At 44.4% G+C, this 21,052-nt stretch overlaps 1 protein-coding gene across 1 annotated transcript; it reads left to right on the plus strand.

Moving 5' to 3' along the window:
- The first annotated feature begins 451 nt into the window (after nt 1-451).
- LOC137463661 (DNA-directed RNA polymerase III subunit RPC3-like) lies at nt 452-19,446 on the plus strand. The gene is made up of 13 exons (XM_068174970.1): nt 452-514; nt 3,711-3,890; nt 6,447-6,535; nt 9,623-9,727; nt 11,591-11,683; nt 13,489-13,569; nt 14,596-14,647; nt 16,099-16,159; nt 16,241-16,391; nt 17,294-17,395; nt 18,755-18,804; nt 18,903-19,052; nt 19,314-19,446. The coding sequence occupies exons 1-13, from the start codon at nt 463-465 to the stop codon at nt 19,393-19,395; spliced, it is 1,248 nt and encodes a 415-aa protein (XP_068031071.1). The 5' UTR covers nt 452-462; the 3' UTR covers nt 19,396-19,446.
- Nucleotides 19,447-21,052: the final 1,606 nt, after the last annotated feature.

Raw genomic sequence — 21,052 nt, forward strand, 5'->3', positions numbered from 1 at the left:
ACCGAGACCATGGAAGGTGGGAAGGAAGCTCCGAAAAATGGGATTTGGGAGCGGTGGGTGGGATCAGAAACACTGTAGGGTGTTCTTTGGGGCACCCAGAGGAGCTGTTGGTGCTCCACGGGCACCTCCCCATGAGCTCGGCCGTGGCCAGGGTGGCGGATCGCCTCACCGAGACCATGGAAGGTGGGAAGGAAGCTCTGAAAAATGGGATTTGGGAGCGGTGGGTGGGATGAGATGTAGGGTGTTCTTTGGGGAGCAGCTGGTGGAGGAACTTCTGCTCCATGGGCGCCTTCCCATGAGCTGTGCAGTGGCCAGGGTGGCTGATGGCCTCACCGAGACCATGGAAGGTGGGAAGGAAGCTCAGAAAAATGGGATTTGGGAGCGGTGGGTGGGATCAGAAACACTGTAGGGTGTTCTTTGGGGCAACCAGAGGAGCTGTTGGTGGTCCACGGGCACCTCCCCATGAGCTCGGCCGTGGCCAGGGTGGCGGATCGCCTCACCGAGACCATGGAAGGTGGGAACGTGTTTCTCCTCCCTCCACATCCTCAGGCCCATCCAACGTGTCCTTCCTGACCCTCAAGCCCACCCAAGGTGTTTCTCCTGACCCTCAAGCCCACCCAAGGTGTTCTTCCTCATCCTCAAGCCCACCCAAGGTGTTTCTCCTGACCCTCAAGCCCACCCAAGGTGTTTCTCCTCCCTCCTAGACGGGAAATCCATGGATTACAGCGAGGTCTCGGCCACCTTCGCGCGCCTGGCCGACACCCCCTTCATCCAGTGTGTCCCTCCTGACCCTCAAACCCACCCAATGTGTCCTTCCTCATCCTCACTACCACCCAACGTGTCCCTCCTCATCCTCACCACCACCCAACGTGTCCTTCCTCATCCTCACCACCACCCAACGTGTCCTTCCTCATCCTCAGGCCCACCCAACGTGTGCCTCCTCATCCTCACCACCACGTCAAGGTGTCCCTCCTCATCCTTAGGACCACCCAACATGTCCCTCCTCATCCTTAGGACCACCCAACGTGACCCTCCTCATCCTTAGCACCACCCAAAGTGTTTCTCCTGACCCTCACTACCACCCAACGTGTCCCTCCTCATCCTCACCACCACACAACATGTCCCTCCTCATCCTCAGCACCACCCAAGGTGTTTCTCCTGAACCTCAAGCCCACCCAAGGTGTTTCTCCTGACCCTCAAGCCCACCCAAGGTGTCTCTCCTGACCCTCAAGCCCACCCAAGGTGTTTCTCCTGACCCTCAAGCCCACCCAAGGTGTTTCTCCTGACCCTCAAGCCCACCCAGGTGTCCTTCCTCATCCTCAAGCCCACCCAAGGTGTTTCTCCTGACCCTCAAGCCCACCCAAGGTGTTTCTCCTGACCCTCAAGCCCACCCAAGGTGTTTCTCCTGACCCTCAAGCCCACCCAAGGTGTTTCTCCTCCCTCCTAGACGGGAAATCCATGGATTACGGCGAGGTCTCGGCCACCTTCGCGGGCCTGGCCGACACCCACTTCATCCAGTGTGTCCCTCCTGACCCTCAAACCCACCCAATGTGTCCTTCCTCATCCTCACCACCACCCAACGTGTCCCTCCTCATCCTCACCACCACCCAACGTGTCCTTCCTCATCCTCAGGCCCACCCAACGTGTGCCTCCTCATCCTCACCACCACCTCAAGGTGTCCCTCCTCATCCTCAGGCCCACCCAACGTGTCCCTCCTCATCCTCAGGCCTACCCAACGTGTCCATCCTCATCCTTAGGACCACCCAACGTGACCCTCCTCATCCTTAGCACCACCCAAAGTGTTTCTCCTGACCCTCACTACCACCCAACGTGTCCCTCCTCATCCTCACCACCACACAACATGTCCCTCCTCATCCTCAGCACCACCCAAGGTGTTTCTCCTGACCCTCAAGCCCACCCAAGGTGTCTCTCCTGACCCTCAAGCCCACCCAAGGTGTTTCTCCTGACCCTCAAGCCCACCCAAGGTGTTTCTCCTGACCCTCAAGCCCACCCAAGGTGTCTCTCCTGACCCTCAAGCCCACCCAAGGTGTCCTTCCTCATCCTCAAGCCCACCCAAGGTGTTTCTCCTGACCCTCAAGCCCACCCAAGGTGTCCTTCCTCATCCTCAAGCCCACCCAAGGTGTTCTTCCTCATCCTCAAGCCCACCCAAGGTGTTTCTCCTGACCCTCAAGCCCACCCAAGGTGTTCTTCCTCATCCTCAAGCCCACCCAAGGTGTTTCTCCTGACCCTCAAGCCCACCCAAGGTGTTTCTCCTGACCCTCAAGCCCACCCAAGGTGTCTCTCCTGACCCTCAAGCCCACCCAAGGTGTTTCTCCTGACCCTCAAGCCCACCCAAGGTGTTTCTCCTGACCCTCAAGCCCACCCAAGGTGTCTCTCCTGACCCTCAAGCCCACCCAAGGTGTCCTTCCTCATCCTCAAGCCCACCCAAGGTGTTTCTCCTGACCCTCAAGCCCACCCAAGGTGTCCTTCCTCATCCTCAAGCCCACCCAAGGTGTTCTTCCTCATCCTCAAGCCCACCCAAGGTGTTTCTCCTGACCCTCAAGCCCACCCAAGGTGTTCTTCCTCATCCTCAAGCCCACCCAAGGTGTTCTTCCTCATCCTCAAGCCTACCCAAGGAGTTTCTCCTGGCCCTCAAACCCACCCAAGGTGTCTCTCCTGACCCTCAAGCCCACCCAAGGTGTTCTTCCTCATCCTCAAGCCCACCCAAGGTGTTTCTCCTGACCCTCAAGCCCACCCAAGGTGTCTCTCCTGACCCTCAAGCCCACCCAAGGTGTCCTTCCTCATCCTCAAGCCCACCCAAGGTGTTTCTCCTGACCCTCAAGCCCACCCAAGGTGTCCCTCCTGACCCTCAAGCCCACCCAAGGTGTCCTTCCTCATCCTCAAGCCCACCCAAGGTGTTTCTCCTGACCCTCAAGCCCACCCAAGGTGTTTCTCCTGACCCTCAAGCCCACCCAAGGTGTCCTTCCTGACCCTCAAGCCCACCCAAGGTGTTTCTCCTGACCCTCAAGCCCACCCAAGGTGTTTCTCCTGACCCTCAAGCCCACCCAAGGTGTCCTTCCTCATCCTCAAGCCCACCCAAGGTGTTCTTCCTCATCCTCAAGCCCACCCAAGGTGTTTCTCCTGACCCTCAAGCCCACCCAAGGTGTTTCTCCTGACCCTCAAGCCCACCCAAGGTGTTTCTCCTGACCCTGAAGCCCACCCAAGGTGTTTCTCCTGACCCTCAAGCCCACCCAAGGTGTTTCTCCTGACCCTCAAGCCCACCCAAGGTGTTTCTCCTGACCCTCAAGCCCACCCAAGGTGTCTCTCCTGACCCTCAAGCCCACCCAAGGTGTTTCTCCTGACCCTCAGGCCCACCCAAGGTGTCCTTCCTCATCCTCAAGCCCACCCAAGGTGTCTCTCCTGACCCTCAAGCCCACCCAAGGTGTTTCTCCTGACCCTCAGGCCCACCCAAGGTGTCCTTCCTCATCCTCAAGCCCACCCAAGGTGTTTCTCCTGACCCTCAAGCCCACCCAACGTGTCCTTCCTCATCCTCAAGCCCACCCAAGGTGTTTCTCCTGACCCTGAAGCCCACCCAAGGTGTTTCTCCTGACCCTCAAGCCCACCCAAGGTGTTTCTCCTGACCCTCAAGCCCACCCAACGTGTCCTTCCTCATCCTCAAGCCCACCCAAGGTGTTTCTCCTCCCTCCTAGACGGGAAATCCATGGATTACGGCGAGGTCTCGGCCACCTTCGCGCGCCTGGCCGACACCCACTTCATCCAGCGGTGCCCCGCGCCCCCCGAGGTGCCCCACGATGCCAAGGTGCCACCGGCCCCCGCCCTGGCCGCCGGTGACAAGGACAGGTTCGTGGTGCCGCGCCTCGGCCTCGTCGGTGAGACCCCCCGAGCTTGGGGTTTTTTAACGTCAATTTAATTTTTTAAAATAAATATAAAATTTTTTATAAATATAAATATTTTTTAAAATAAATATAAATTTCAATTAAATATTAGGGCTAACTTAATTAATTAATTAATTAATTAATTAAAATGTGTAAAAATGTAAAATATTAAAATTTCCTAATAAAAATCTTAATTTTTTAAAAATTCAAATTAAAATTTAAAATTATTGATTTTTTAAAGATTTATTTTTAAACTTTAAAATTGATTTTTAAACATATATACTTTTATATATAATTTATGTATCATTTACATATTATTTACATGCCATTTATGTGTTATAGATAATTTTTGCATAATTGTATATAATTTATGTAGAATTATATATCTATATATTTTTATATCATTTATATATTACTTATATATCAATTATGCATTATTTATATAGTGTTTACATATAATTGTATATAGTTTATATGTAATTTTATACATTTATATATAATTTGTATATAATTTATGTATTTGTATATAATTTTTATATGTTGATAAAATTTATATATAGTTTAGATAGAATTTGTTTGTAATTTTAATATAACTGTAGTATAATTTGTATATAATTTATACATAAGTTATATATAATTTTTATGTATTTTATATACTTTTATGTGTAATTTCTATATAATTTAAATATATTTTATATGTTTTTTATGTATAATTTAAATATAATTTAAACATATTTTCTATAATTTTAATTGTAATTTCTATATAATTTGAAAACATTTTAATATAACTTTATGGATAATTTCTACATAATTTAAATATATTTTCTATAATTTTATGTGTAGTTTCTATATAATTTAAATATATTTTTATATTATTTATATGTATAATTTAAATATAATTTAAACATATTTTCTATAGATTTATGTGTAGTTTCTATATAATTTAAATATATTTTTATATTATTTATATGTATAATTTAAATATAATTTAAAGATATTTTCTATAATTTTATGTGTAATTTAAATCTAAATTAAATATATTTTCTATAATTTTATGTGTAGTTTCTATATAATTTAAATATATTTTTATATTATTTTTAAGTATATTTTAAATATAAATTAAATATATTTTCTATAATTTTATGTGTAATTTAAATCTAAATTAAATATATTTTCTATAATTTTATGTGTAATTTCTATATAATTTAAATATATTTTTATATTATTTTAAAGTATATTTTAAATATAATTTAAACATATTTTCTATAATTTTATGTGTAATTTCTATATAATTTAAATATATTTTATATTATTTATAGGTATAATTTAAATATAATTTAAAGATATTTTCTATAATTTTATGTGTAATTTAAATCTAAATTAAATATATTTTCTATAATTTTATGTGTAATTTCTATATAATTTAAATATATTTTATATTATTTGTAGGTATAATTTAAATATAATTTAAAGATATTTTCTATAATTTTATGTGTAATTTAAATCTAAATTAAATATATTTTCTATAATTTTATGTGTAGTTTCTATATAATTTAAATATATTTTTTTATTATTTTTAAGTATAATTTAAATATAAATTAAATATATTTTCTATAATTTTATGTGTAATTTCTATATAATTTAAAGATATTTTATATTATTTTTATGTATAATTTAAATATAATTTAAAGATATTTTCTATAATTTTATGTGTAATTTCTATATAATTTAAATATATATTATATTATTTTTATGTATAATTTAAATATAATTTAAACATATTTTCTATAATTTTATGTGTAATTTCTATATAATTTAAATATATATTATATTATTTTTATGTATAATTTAAATATAATTTAAAGATATTTTCTATAATTTTATGTGTAATTTCTATATAATTTAAATATGTGTTTATATTATTTTTATGTATAATTTAAATATAATTTAAACATATTTTCTATAGATTTATGTGTAGTTTCTATATAATTTAAATATATTTTTATATTATTTTTAAGTATAATTTAAATATAATTTAAAGATATTTTCTATAATTTTATGTGTAATTTAAATCTAAATTAAATATATTTTCTATAATTTTATCTGTAATTTAAATCTAAATTCAATATATTTTCTATAATTTTATGTGTAGTTTCTATATAATTTAAATATATTTTTATATTATTTTTAAGTATATTTTAAATATAAATTAAATATATTTTCTATAATTTTATCTGTAATTTAAATATAAATTAAATATATTTTCTATAATTTTATGTGTAGTTTCTAGATAATTTAAATATATTTTTATATTATTTTTAAGTATATTTTAAATCTAAATTAAATATATTTTCTATAATTTTATCTGTAATTTAAATATAAATTAAATATATTTTCTATAATTTTATGTGTAATTTCTATATAATTTAAATATATTTTTCTATAACTTCTTGTATCACTTCAACCCAACTGCTGTATAACTTTTCCTGTCATTTATATGCCATTTTCACATAATTGATATATCATTTCTCTATACTTGTTGCGTTGCAGGCAAAGGGAAGAGGAGACACTCGTGTGAGGAGGAAGAGGAGGCAGAGCACAAAGCCAAGAGGCCGAAGCAGGAGGGAGGAAGCTCCGAGGTGCTGGGGAGGGCGGGATCCAGATTCCCAAAATTCCCGGGGCAAACTTTGCCTCCTCTTTTTCCTCATTTTCCTGCCTCTTTTTCCTCATTTTCCTGCCTCTTTTTCCTCATGTTTCTGGTTTTTTCCTCATTTTTCCTGGCTTTTTTTCCTCATTTTTCTGGTTTTTTTCCTCATTTTTCTGTTTTTTTTCCTCATTTTTCCGGCATTTTCCCTCATTTTTCTGGATTTTTCCTCATTTTTCTGGTTTTTCCTGATTTTTCCTGGCTCTTTTCCCTCATTTTTCTGGTTTTTCCTCATTTTTCCTGCCTTTTTCTCCTCATTTTCCTGCCTCTTTTTCCTCATTTTTCTGGTTTTTTCCTCATTTTTCTGTTTTTTTCCTCATTTTTCCTTTCTCCTTTTCCTCATTTTTCTGTTTTTTTCCTCATTTTTCCTTTCTCCTTTTCCTCATTTTTCTGTTTTTTTCCTCATTTTCCTGCCTCTTTTTCCTCATTTTTCTGGTTTTTTCCTCATTTTCCTGCCTCTTTTTCCTCATTTTTCTGGTTTTTTCCTCATTTTTCTGGCATTTTCCCTCATTTTTCTGTTTTTTTTCCTCATTTTCCTGCCTCTTTTTCCTCATTTTTCTGGTTTTTTCCTCATTTTTCCTGGCTTTTTTTCCTCATTTTTCTGGTTTTTTCCTCATTTTTCTGGTTTTTTCCTCATTTTTCTGGCATTTTCCCTCATTTTTCTGTTTTTTTCCTCATTTTTCTGGTTTTTTCCTCATTTTTCCTGGCTTTTTTCCCTCATTTTTCTGGTTTTTTTCCTCATTTTTCTGGTTTTTTCCTCATTTTTCTGGTTTTTTCCTCATTTTCCTGCCTCTTTTTCCTCATTTTTCTGGTTTTTTCCTCATTTTCCTGGCTCTTTTTCCTCATTTTTCCTTTCTTTTTTTCCTCATTTTTCTGGTTTTTCCTCATTTTTCCTGCCTCTTTTTCCTCATTTTTCCTTTCTCTTTTTCCTCATTTTTCTGGTTTTTTCCTCATTTTCCTGGCTCCTTTTCCTCATTTTTCCTTTCTCTTTTTCCTCATTTTTCTGTTTTTTTCCTCATTTTCCTGGCTCTTTTTCCTCATTTTTCCTTTCTTTTTTCCCTCATTTTTCTGGTTTTTTCCCTCATTTTTCTGTTTTTTTCCCTCATTTTTCTGTTTTTTTTCCTCATTTTTCTGTTTTTTTTCCTCATTTTTCCTGCCTCTTTTTCCTCATTTTCCTTTCTCTTTTTCCTCATTTTTCTGGTTTTTTCCTCATTTTTCCTGGCTTTTTTCCCTCATTTTTCTGGTTTTTTTCCTCATTTTTCTGTTTTTTTTCCTCATTTTTCCTTTCTCTTTTTCCTCATTTTCATGGCTTTTTCCTCATTTTTCCTGCCTCTTTTTCCTCATTTTTCTGGTTTTTTCCTCATTTTCCTGGCTCTTTTTCCTCATTTTTCCTGGCTTTTTTCCCTCATTTTTCCTTTCTCCTTTTCCTCATTTTTCCTGCCTCTTTTTCCTCATTTTTCCTGGCTCTTTTTCCTCATTTTCCTGCCTCTTTTTCCTCATTTTTCTGGTTTTTTCCTCATTTTTCCTGGCTTTTTTTCCTCATTTTTCTGGTTTTTTTCCTCATTTTTCTGGTTTTTTTCCTCATTTTTCTGCCTCTTTTTCTTCATTTTTCTGTTTTTTTCCTCATTTTTCCGGCATTTTCCCTCATTTTTCTGGATTTTTCCTCATTTTCTGGTTTTTCCTGATTTTTCCTGGCTCTTTTCCCTCATTTTTCTGGTTTTTCCTCATTTTTCCTGGCTCTTTTTCCTCATTTTCCTTTCTCTTTTTCCTCATTTTTCTGGTTTTTTCCTCATTTTTCCTTTCTCTTTTCCTCATTTTTCCTTTCTCTTTTTCCTAATTTTTCTCGTTTTTTCCTCATTTTTCTGGTTTTTTCCTCATTTTTCTGGTTTTTTTCCTCATTTTTCCTTTCTCTTTTTCCTCATTTTTCTGGCATTTTCCCTCATTTTTCTGTTTTTTTCCTCATTTTTCCTGGCTTTTTTTCCTCATTTTTCTGTTTTTTTCCTCATTTTTCCTGCCTCTTTTTCCTCATTTTTCCTTTCTCCTTTTCCTCATTTTTCTGGTTTTTTTCCTCATTTTTCTGTTTTTTTTCCTCATTTTTCCTTTCTCTTTTTCCTCATTTTCATGGCTTTTTCCTCATTTTCCCTGCCTCTTTTTCCTCATTTTTCCTGGCTCCTTTTCCTCATTTTTCCTTTCTCCTTTTCCTCATTTTTCTGGTTTTTTCCTCATTTTTCTGTCTATTTTTCCTCATTTTTCCTTTCTCTTTTTCCTCATTTTCCTGCCTCTTTTTCCTCATTTTCCTGCCTCTTTTCCCTCATTTTTCCTTTCTCTTTTTCCTCATTTTCCTTTCTCCTTTTCCTCATTTTTCCTTTCTCTTTTTCCTCATTTTTCTGTTTTTTTCCTCATTTTCCTGGCTCTTTTTCCTCATTTTTCTGGCTCTTTTTTCCTCATTTTTCCTTTCTCTTTTTCCTCATTTTTCTGTTTTTTTTCCTCATTTTTCCTTTCTCTTTTCCCTCATTTTCTCATTTTTTCCTCATTTTTCCTGGCTCCTTTTCCTCATTTTCCTGGCTTTTTTCCCTCATTTTTCCTTTCTCCTTTTCCTCATTTTTCTGTTTTTTTTCCTCATTTTTCTGTTTTTTTTCCTCATTTTTCCTTTCTCTTTTTCCTCATTTTCCTTTCTCCTTTTCCTCATTTTTCTGTTTTTTTCCTCATTTTTCGTGGCTTTTTTCCCCTAATTTTCCCGGCACTTTTCCCTCTTTTCTTGTGGCTTTTTTCCCTCATTTTCCTTTCTCTTTTTCTTCATTTTTTTGGCTTTTCCCTCATTTCTTGAGACTCTCTTACCTCGTTTTCCTCGCTCCCATCCCTCACTTTCACTGTTGCGGTTCCTTAACTCCCTCCCCCATTTCCCTCTCTTTTCCTCCCCCTTTTCCTTTCTTTTCCTGCCCATTTCCCTTTTTTTTCCTGCCCATTTCCCTCTCTTTTCCTGCCCATTTCCCCTCATTTTTTGTCCTTTTTTTCCCCCCAGCCTCCTCCGGACGATGGCATTTACTGGCAGGTGAACCTGGAGCGTTTCCACCAGCACTTCCGAGACCAAGCCCTGGTCAGCGCCGTGGCCAGCAGGATGGACCAGGTGTGTGCTCCCCCCTAATTCCTGATTTTCCTCTCTAATTCCTGATATTCCTCTCTAATTGCTGCTTTTCCACCCTCTTTTCCTGCTTTTCCCACTGTAATTCATGATTTTCCCTCTCTAATTCCTGCTTTTCCCACTGTAATTCCCGCTTTTCCCACTCTAATTCCTGCTTTCCCTCTGTAATTCCTGATTTTCCCTCTCTAATTCCTGCTTTTCCCACTCTAATTCTTGCTTTTCCCACTCTAATTCTTGCTTTTCCCACTCTAATTCTTGCTTTTCCCACTCTAATTCTTGCTTTTCCCACTCTAATTCCTGCTTTTCTCACTGTAATTCCCGCTTTTCCCACTCTAATTCCTGCTTTCCCTCTATAATTCCTGATTTTCCCTCTCTAATTCCTGCTTTTCCCACTCTAATTCCTGCTTTTCCCACTCTAATTCTTGCTTTTCCCACTCTAATTCTTGCTTTTCCCACTCTAATTCCTGCTTTTCCCACTGTAATTCCTGCTTTTCCCACTGTAATTCCTGATTTTCCCTCTCTAATTGCTGCTTTTCCCACTCTAATTCTTGCTTTTCCCACTGTAATTCCTGCTTTTCCCACTGTAATTCCTGCTTTTCCCACTGTAATTCCTGCTTTTCCCACTGTAATTCCTGCTTTTCCCACCCTAATTCCTGCTTTCCCTCTGTAATTCCTGCTTTTCCCACCTAATTCCTGCTTTTCCCACTCTAATTCCTGCTTTCCCTCTGTAATTCCTGCTTTTCCTTCTCTGATTCCTGATTTTCCTTCTCTGATTCCTGCTTTCCCTCTGTAATTCCTGCTTTTCCCATCCTATGTCCTGCTTTTCCCATCCTATGTCCTGCTTTTCCCACTGTAATTCCTGATTTTCTCTCTGTAATTCCTGCTTTTCCCACCCTAATTCCTGCTTTCCCTCTCTAATTCCTGCCTTTCCGTAATTCCTGCTTTTCCCTCTCTAATTCCTGCTTTTCCCACTGTAATTCCTGATTTTCCCTCTCTAATTCCTGCTTTTCCCACTCTAATTCTTGCTTTTCCCACTCTAATTCCTGCTTTCCCTCTGTAATTCCTGATTTTCCCTCTCTAATTGCTGCTTTTCCCACTCTAATTCTTGCTTTTCCCACTCTAATTGCTGCTTTTCCCACTGTAATTCCTGCTTTTCCCACTGTAATTCCTGCTTTTCCCACTCTAATTCCCGCTTTTCCCACTCTAATTCCTGCTTTCCCTCTATAATTCCTGCTTTTCCCTCTCTAATTCCTGCTTTTCCCTCTCTAATTCCTGCTTTTCCCTCTCTAATTCCTGTTTTTCCCTCTCTAATTCCTGCTTTTCCCACCTAATTCCTGCTTTTCCTTCTCTGATTCCTGCTTTTCCTCTCTGATTCCTGATTTTCCTTCTCTGATTCCTGCTTTCCCTCTGTAATTCCTGCTTTTCCCATCCTATGTCCTGCTTTTCCCACTGTAATTCCTGATTTTCTCTCTGTAATTCCTGCTTTTCCCACCCTAATTCCTGCTTTCCCTCTCTAATTCCTGCCCTTCCCTAATTCCTGCCTTTTCCCTCTCTAATTCCTGCTTTTCCCACTCTAATTCCTGCTTTCCCTCTGTAATTCCTGCTTTTCCCTCTCTAATTCCTGTTTTCCCTCTGTAATTCCTGCTTTCCCCACCCTAATTCCTGCGTTTCCCTCTCTAATTCCTGCTCTTCCCACCCTAATTCCTGCTTTTCCCACTCTAATTCCTGCTCTTCTCACCCTAATTCCTGCTTTTCCCACTCTAATTCCTGCTCTTCTCACCCTAATTCCTGCTCTTCCCACCCTAATTCCTGCTTTTCCCACCCTAATTCCTGCTTTTCCCAGCACAGACCAGCAGTGAGGTGGTGCGGACGATGCTGCGCATGAGCGAGGTGACCACGGCCTCGGGTGCCTCCCATACTCAGCCCCTCTCCTCCAACGAGGTGGGTCTTTTGAAACCCTAAATTCCCCAGAAGAACCCGAAAAATACCCCAAAAACATCCCCAAAACCACCCCAAAAAACACCTCAAAACCATCCCAGAAACCACCCCAGAAATACCCCAAAATAACCCCAAATCCATCCCCAAAAACACCCCAAAACCAACCCAAAACCAACCCAAAAACATCCCAGAAACCCCCCCAGAAATACCCCAAAATAACCCCAAATCCATCCCCAAAAATACCCCCAAAATACCCCAAAACCAACCCAAAAACATCCCAGAAGCTACCCCAAAAATACCCCAAAATAACCCCAAATCCGTCCCCAAAAATACCCCAAAAACACCTCAAAACCATCCCAGAAACCACCCCAGAAATACCCCAAAATAACCCCAAATCCATCCCCAAAAATACCCCAAAACCATCCCCAAAACCACCCTAAAAACATCCCAGAAGCTACCCCAGAAATACCCCAAAATAACCCCAAATCCATCCCCAAAAATACCCCAAAAACATCCCCAAAACCAACCCAAAAACATCCCAGAAACCACCCCAGAAATACCCCAAAATAACCCCAAATCCATCCCCAAGAATACCCCAAAACCAACCCAAAACCAACCCAAAAACATCCCAGAAACCACCCCAGAAATACCCCAAAATAACCCCAAATCCATCCCCAAAAATACCCCCAAAATACCCCAAAACCAACCCAAAAACATCCCAGAAGCTACCCCAAAAATACCCCAAAATAACCCCAAATCCATCCCCAAAAATACCCCAAAAACACCTCAAAACCATCCCAGAAACCACCCCAGAAATACCCCAAAATAACCCCAAATCCATCCCCAAAAATACCCCAAAACCATCCCCAAAACCACCCTAAAAACATCCCAGAAGCTACCCCAGAAATACCCCAAAATAACCCCAAATCCATCCCCAAAAATACCCCAAAACCATCCCCAAAACCAACCCAAAAACATCCCAGAAACCACCCCAGAAATACCCCAAAATAACCCCAAATCCATCCCCAAAAATACCCCAAAACCATCCCCAAAACCACCCTAAAAACATCCCAGAAATACCCCAAAATAACCCCAAATCCATCCCCAAAAACACCCCAAAGACATCCCAAAATAAACCAAATCCCCTCCCCAAGAATACCCCAAATTTTTCCCCATTTTCCTGCCGTTATCCCCATTTCCTGCCCCTTTTCCCATTTTCCTGCCGTTTTTCCCATTTTTCCTGCCTTTTTCCCCATTTCCCTGCCATTTTTCCCATTTTCCTGCCTTTTTTCCCCATTTCCCTGCCATTTTTCCCATTTTCCTGCCTTTTTCCCCATTTCCCCGCCGTTTTTCCCATTTTTCCTGCTGTTTTTCCCATTTTCCTGCCTTTTTCCCCATTTTCCTGCCATTTTTCCCATTTTCCTGCCTTTTTCCCCCCATTTTCCTGCCTTTTTTCCCATTTTCCTGCCTTTTTTCCCCATTTCCCCGCCATTTTCCCATTTTCCTGCCGTTTTTTCCCATTTTTCCTGCCTTTTCCCCCATTTCCCCGCCATTTTTCCCATTTTTCCTGCCTTTTTCCCCATTTCCCCGCCATTTTTCCCATTTTCCTGCCTTTTTCCCCATTTTTCCTGCCGTTTTTCCCCATTTCCCCGCCATTTTCCCCATTTTCCTGCCTTTTTTTCCATTTTTCCTGCCGTTTTTCCCATTTTTCCTGCCTTTTTCCCCATTTCCCCGCCCTTTTTCCCATTTTCCTGCCGTTTTTTCCCCATTTTTCCTGCCGTTTTTCCCATTTTTCTGCTGTTTTGCAGATTTTCAGGTCTCTCCCAGCCGGGTACAACATCAGCAAGGCCGTGCTGGATCAGTACCTGGCGCTGCTGGCCGATGACCCGGTGAGGATTTTTAATATTTGCCATAATTCATTATTATTTTATTACGTTATAATACCTAATAATATATTCATATAATATAGTGTAATATAAAGTAATGTAATACAATATGATATAATAAGGTATAATATTATAATAGTTTTTATATTATATTTATTAGATTAGATTAGATTAATTATATTATATTATATTATAATTATATATTATATTATATTATATTATATTATATTAATTATATTAAAATTATATTATATTATATTATATTATATTATATTATATTATATTATAATTATATTATATTATATTATATTTATTATATTATTATATTACTTTACATTATATTATATTACTTTACATTATATTGTATTATATTCTAATATTTCACTATATTATATTTCATTATATTTCATTGTATTATATTAATTATATTATATTACATTGTAATATTTTACAATATTATATTATATTATATTACATTATATAACATTATATTCATTACATTACATTACATTTATTATATTATATTATATTATATTACATTATATTACATTATTATATCATATTATATTGTAAAATTACATTATATTATATTATATTATATTATATTATATTATATTACATTATATTGCATTATATTCATTACATTACATTACATTATGTTTATTATATTATATTTTATTACATTAAATTATATTGTATTATATTGTAATATTTCATTATATTATATTATATTATATTATATGGTAATTATATTGTAATATTTCACTATATTATATAATATTTCACCATATTATATCATAGTTACTAAAAATGCCATTATTATTTTAAAAATACTATATAAATATATTTTTATCATATATATTTTACATATTACAACTATATAATATATCCTACTTATATATAATTTTATCTAAAATATTCTATTATATAGAATATAAAGTTTATTCCATTCTATAGCATAAAATATTTCTTTCTCTTCTCTTCTTGAATTGAATTTTAAATAGAAATTCACATTTTCTCTCCCTGCAGCTGGAGTTCGTGGGGAAGTCGGGGGACAGCGGAGGGGGCACCTACACTGTCAGTATCCTTGGGGGAATTTTGGGAGATTTTGGGGGATTTTGGGAGATTTTGGGGGATTTTGGGGGTTTTGGGCAGATTTGGAAGGATTTGGGGGATTTTTGGGTGCTCTTCTGGCGATTTTTTTGGTGATTTTGGGTAATTTTAGGGGGATTTTTTGGTGACTTTGGGGTGATTTTAGGAGGATTTTTGGGTGAATTTGAGGGATTTTGGGGTTTTTTTTGTGATTTTAGGGGATTTGGGGGATTTTGAGGTGATTTTTGAGCAGATTTGGGGTGGTTTGGAGGATGTTTCGGTGATTTTCAGGGGATTTTTGGGTGATTTTAGGGGGAATTTTGGGGTGAGTTTCAGGGGATTTTTTGGTGATTTTGGGGGGATTTTGGGTGATTTTAGGGGGAATTTGAGGGGAATTTTTTGGGTGATTTTCAGGGGATTTTTGGGCAGATCTGTGGTGATTTGGTGGATTTCTTGGGTGATTCTCATGGGATTTTTTGGTGACTTTGGGAAATTTTGGAGGATTTTTTGGTGATTTTGCGATGACTTTGGGGGATTTTTGGGTGATTTTGGGCAGATTTGGGGGAATTTTGGGGATTTCTGGGTGATTTTCAGGGGATTTTTGGGCGGATCTGTGGTGATTTGGAGGATTTTTGGGTGATGTTCATGGGATTTTTTGGTGACTTTGGGGGATTTTGCGATGACTTTGGGGGATTTTTGGGTGATTTTGGGCAGATTTGGGGGAATTTGAGGGGAATTTTTTGGGTGCTTTTCAGGGGATTTTTGGGCAGATCTGTGGTGATTTGGAGGATTATTTGGGTGATTTTCATGGGATTTTTTGGTGACTTTGGGAGATTTTGGAGGATTTTTTGGTGATTTTGCGATGACTTTGGGCGATTTTTGGGTGATTCTGGGCAGATTTGGGGGAATTCTGTGGATTTCTGGGTGATTTTCAGGGGATTTTTGGGCGGATCTGTGGTGATTTGGAGGATTTTTGGGTGATGTTCATGGGATTTTTTGGTGACTTTGGGGGATTTTGCGATGACTTTGGGGGATTTTTGGGTGATTTTGGGCAGATTTGGGGGAATTTGAGGGGAATTTTTTGGGTGATTTTCATGGGATTTTTGGGCAGATCTGTGGTGATTTGGAGGATATTTGGGTGATTTTCATGGGATTTTTTGGTGACTTTGGGAGATTTTGGAGGATTTTTTTGGTGATTTTGCGATGACTTTGGGGGATTTTTGGGTGATTTTGGGCAGATTTGGGGGAATTTTGGGGATTTCTGGGTGATTTTCAGGGGATTTTTGGGCAGATTTGGGGTGACTTTGGGGGATATTTTGTGGGGAATTTGGGGGGATTTAGGGGGAATTTTGGGGTAGGGCTTTTCAGCAAATTTGAGGCGACTTTTGGGGGAATTTGGGGGGATTTTTGCGAAATTCTCCTTGACCTCGGCCCCTGCAGACCTGCACAAGGCCCTGGTGTCCCTGGCCACAGCCACGCTGGAGTCCATCGTGGAGGAGAGGTGACCTGGGGCACCTGGAGCCCCCTGGGCTGCCCCCAACCCCTCCCCACGTCCCTCCCTCATCCCGCTCCCCCTGCCCAGGTTTGGCTCCCGCTGCGCCAGGATTTTCCGGCTGCTGCTGCGCAAGAAGCACCTGGAGCAGAAGCAGGTGGAGGACTTCGCCATGATCCCGGCCAAGGAGGCCAAGGACATGCTCTACAGGATGCTCTCCGAGAACCTGGTGGCCCTGCAGGTGAGGGGTGCCAGGCATTGCCCAGGTGTGACAGGACAGGTGATGGGCACTGCTGGGCACTTCCAGGTGATCCCAGCTGCAATTCGGGCACAGGGATCACAGGTTCCTCCTTGGAGAAGGGGACAATTCCATTTGGTTCCCACCATCATCCCTCTGCCCTTCCACAGGAGATGATTCCCAGCTCTGGCATCCCAGAGATTGCCCAGGTGTGACAGCTGGCCAGGTGATGGGCACTGCTGGGCACTTCCAGGTGATCCCAGCTGGAATTCGGGCACAGGGATCACAGGTTCCTCCTTGGAGAAGGAGACACGTCCATTTGGTTCCCACCATCCCTCTGCCCTTCCACAGGAGATGATTCCCAGGAGATTCCCAGCTCTGGGATCCCAGAGATTGCCCAGGTGTGACAGGACAGGTGATGGGCACTGCTGGGCACTTCCAGGTGATCCCAGCTGGATTTTGGGCACAGGGATCACAGGTTCCTCCTTGGAGAAGGAGACACGTCCATTTGGTTCCCACCATCCCTCTGCCCTTCCCCAGGAGATGATTCCCAGGAGATTCCCAGCTCTGGGATCCCAGAGATTGCCCAGGTGTGACAGGACAGGTGATGGGCACTGCTGGGCACTTCCAAGTGATCCCAGCTGGAATTCGGGCACAGGGATCACAGGTTCCTCCTTGGAGAAGGAGATAATTCCATTTGGTTCCCACCATCCCTCTGCCCTTCCACAGGAGATGATTCCCAGCTCTGGGATCCCAGAGATTGCCCAGGTGTGACAGATGGCCACTTCCAAGTGATCCCAGCTGGAATTTGGGCATGGGGAACCATCTGGGGAGGGCTCACAGGTTCCTCCTTGGAGAAGGAGACACTTCCATTTGGTTCCCACCATCCCTCTGCCCTTCCCCAGGAGATTCCCAAGACTCCAGACCACGCTCCCTCCCGCACCTTTTACCTGTACACGGTGAACGTGATGGCCGCTGCTCGGATGCTGCTCCACAGGTGCTACAAGGTGAGTCCCCAGGACCTTCTGGGCCCCCAGGACCACAGATGGTCCTCTATCCATGCAGGAATTCCCAGGGAATCCCTGGGAACCATTGCAGCTCCCATGTCCAGGTGTCACCCTCCTGGTGGCACAGGGGTGGCAGCAGCACTGTCCCCCCTGTGTCGCCCTGTCGGGTTTTTGGGAGCGGAGGGTCCCTTGGTGCCCCCCCAGGGTTGGGGTCTCACCTGGTTCTTGTGCTTCTGGAGCTCCTTCCTGCTTCAGGGTTCAGGTGTCACAGCCCCCTCCCTGGGGGTGGCACAGGGGTGGCAGTGGCTGTGCCCGTGTCCCACCACGGGGTTCTTCAGTGCTCCCCAGCACGTGCTGGGTACTCACCTGTTCCTCACCTGTTCCTCACCTGTTCCTCACCTGTTCCTCACCTGTTCTTCACCTGTTCCTCACCTGTTCCTCACCTGTTCCTCACCTGTTCCTCCCCTGTTCCTCACCTGTTCCCCCTGTTCCTTCACCTGTTCCTCACCTGTTCCTCACCTGTTCTTCACCTGTTCCTTCACCTGTTCCTCCCCTGTTCCTCATCTGTTCCTCACCTGTTCCCCCTGTTCCTTCACCTGTTCCTTCACCTGTTCTTCACCTGTTCCTTCACCTGTTCCTTCCCCTGTTCCTCACCTGTTCCTCCCCGTTCTTCACCTGTTCCTCACCTGTTCTTCCCCTGTTCCTCTCCTGTTCCTCACCTGTTCTTCCCCTGTTCCTCACCTGTTCCTTCACCTGTTCCTTCACCTGTTCTTCCCCTGTTCCTCACCTGTTCCTCACCTGTTCCTTCACCTGTTCCTTCACCTGTTCCTTCACCTGTTCCTCCCCTGTTCCTCACCTGTTCCTTCACCTGTTCCTTCACCTGTTCTTCACCTGTTCCTTCCCCTGTTCTTCACCTGTTCCTTCCCCTGTTCCTTCCCCTGTTCCTCACCTGTTCCTCCCCCTGTTCCTTCACCTGTTCCTTCACCTGTTCTTCCCCTGTTCCTCTCCTGTTCCTCCCCCTGTTCTTCACCTGTTCCTTCCCCTGTTCCTTCACCTGTTCCTTCACCTGTTCTTCCCCTGTTCCTCTCCTCTTCCTCCCCCTGTTCCTCACCTGTTCCCCCTGTTCCTTCACCTGTTCTTCCCCTGTTCCTTCCCCTGTTCCTCCCCTGTTCCTCACCTGTTCCTCCCCTGTTCCTCCCCTGTTCCTCACTTGTTCCTTCAATTGTTCCTCACCTGTTCCTCACCTGTTCCTCCCCTGTTCCTCACCTGTTCCTCACCTGTTCCTCCCCTGTTCCTCACCTGTTCTTCCCCTGTTCCTCACCTGTTCCTTCAATTGTTCCTCCCCTGTTCCTCCCCCAGAGCGTGGCCAACCTGATGGAGCGAAGGCACCATGAGATGCGGGAGAACAAGTGAGCTCCGCGGGCCGGGGGTGGTGGCCACCAGCGCCACGGGGGTGGCCACCAGAGCCCCCAGCGCCACGTCCCAAGTGCCCACCGCTCCCTCCTAGGAGGCTCCTGGAGAAGTCCCAGCGCGTGGAAGCCATCCTGGCCTCCATGCAGGCCACGGGGGCCGAGGCGGCGCAGCTGCACGAGGTGGAGGAGATGATCACGGGTCCCGAGAGGCAGCAGCTGGAGAACCTCAAACGCAACGTCAACAAGTGAGGAGCGGGGTTGGGGACCTCGTGGGGGTTTGGGGACCTCGTGGGGGTTTGGGGATGGGGGTTGGGGACCTCGTGGGGTTTTGGGGACCTCGTGGGGGTTTGGGGACGGGGGTTGGGGACCTCGTGGGGTTTTGGGGACCTCGTGGGGGTTTGGGGACGGGGGTTGGGGACCTCGTGGGGTTTTGGGGACCTCGTGGGGGTTTGGGGACGGGGGTTGGGGACCTCGTGGGTGGCTGCCCGTCCCTGTGTGTCCCCCAGGATGGACGCCAGTGAGAACCAGGTGGATGAGACCATCTTCGTGCTGGAGGCGTTCATCGAGAGCACCATGAAGAGGCCGTGAGGGAGCAGGACAGGGACAAGGACAGGGACAAGGACAAGGACAAGGACAGGGGTGTGGGTGGGGACAGGGGTGGGGACAGCGAGCAGATGCCTCTGCCCACCGTGCTTGTGCTGCTGAGGAGAATAAAGGAAGGGTTGGTGAAGCAGCTGCGTGTCAGCTGGGCACGGGGACACGGGGACACACAGGAACACGGGGACATGGGGACACACAGGGACACACGGGGACACACAGGGACACACAGGAACACGGGGACACGGGGACACATGGGGACATGGGGACACACAGGGACACGGGGACAGACAGGGACACACAGGGACACACAGGAACACGGGGACACACAGGGACACACAGGAACATGGGGACATGGGGACACACAGGAACACGGGGACATGGGGACACACAGGGACACGGGGACAGACAGGGACACGGGGACACACAGGGACACACAGGGACACACAGGGGGACACGGGGACACACAGGGACACAGGGACACACGGGGACACACAGGGACACGGAGTCACACAGGGACACGGGGACACAGGACACGGGGACACGGACATGGGGACACACAGGGACACACAGGAACACACAGGAACACGGGGACATGGGGACACACAGGGACACACGGACACGGGGACACATGGGGACACGGGGACAGACAGGGACACGGAGTCACACAGGGACACAGGACACGGGGACACAGGGACAGACAGGGACACGGGGACAGACAGGGACATGGGGACACACAGGGACACACAGGGACATGGGGACACACAGGGACACGGGGACAGACAGGGACACGGAGTTACACGGGGACACAGGACACGGGGACACAGGACACGGGGACACAGGGACAGGCAGGGCCACGGAATCACACATGGACACGGGGACACACGGCACGGGGACACAGGACACGGGGACATGAGGACAGGACACAGGCACGGGGACAGGGACACGGGGACAGGGACACGGGGACGAAGAGGGACACAGGTTTGGGGGGATTTTGGTTGGATTTTGGAGTGGATTTTGGGGGATTTTTATGGGATCTTTGGTGGGATTTTGGGGTCTCACCCCGTCCTTTCCGGGACCCCCCCGATCCCCCATCCCCCCGCGGCTGTTGGGGACGTTGGGGACATCTCGCGACAGCCGCTGCCGCTCCCCACGGCTGGGCCTGGCGACTATCGCGACATCCGCATCCGCCAATGGCGACACGCGACAGCCGCCCCTGCCCGGGATCCGCCCCCCAAAACCCTCCTGGGGACACCCCGGCGTCCCGTGTCCCCAAATCCCCCGGGCCCCTGTCCCCCAAAACCCTCCTGGGGACACCCCGGGGTCCCGTGTCCCCAAATCCCCCGGGCCCCCTGTCCCCCAAAACCCTCCTGGGGACACCCCGGGGTCCCGTGTCCCCAAAACCCTCCTGGGGACACCCCGGGGTCCCGTGTCCCCCAAGACCCTCCCGGTGCCACCTCTGTCCCCCCAGAGCCCCCCGGTCCCTGCCGTTCCTCCCGGGCTCGGCGGAGGCTCCGCAGCAGCTCCGGGGCTCGGAGCCCGCCCGGGGAGCGCCGGGTGCGGGGTCGGGCACCGGGGAGGGGAACCGGGGACACCGGGGACACCGGGGGGAACCTGGCAGGGCTGGGGAGGCGGGATTTGGGCACCG

This window comes from Anomalospiza imberbis, chromosome 29 (assembly GCF_031753505.1).
Source record: "Anomalospiza imberbis isolate Cuckoo-Finch-1a 21T00152 chromosome 29, ASM3175350v1, whole genome shotgun sequence".
Lineage (NCBI taxonomy): Eukaryota > Metazoa > Chordata > Aves > Passeriformes > Viduidae > Anomalospiza > Anomalospiza imberbis.

Excerpts from the sequence above, each read along its gene's own strand:
- LOC137463661 (XM_068174970.1), top strand. The coding sequence starts at position 463 with ATGAGCTCGGCCGTGGCCAGGGTGGCGGATCGCCTCACCGAGACCATG. Across the intron at positions 6,536-9,622 it reads AGGAGGGAGGAAGCTCCGAG|CCTCCTCCGGACGATGGCAT; the intron begins GTGCTGGGGAGG and ends TTTTCCCCCCAG. Across the intron at positions 11,684-13,488 it reads AGCCCCTCTCCTCCAACGAG|ATTTTCAGGTCTCTCCCAGC; the intron begins GTGGGTCTTTTG and ends GCTGTTTTGCAG.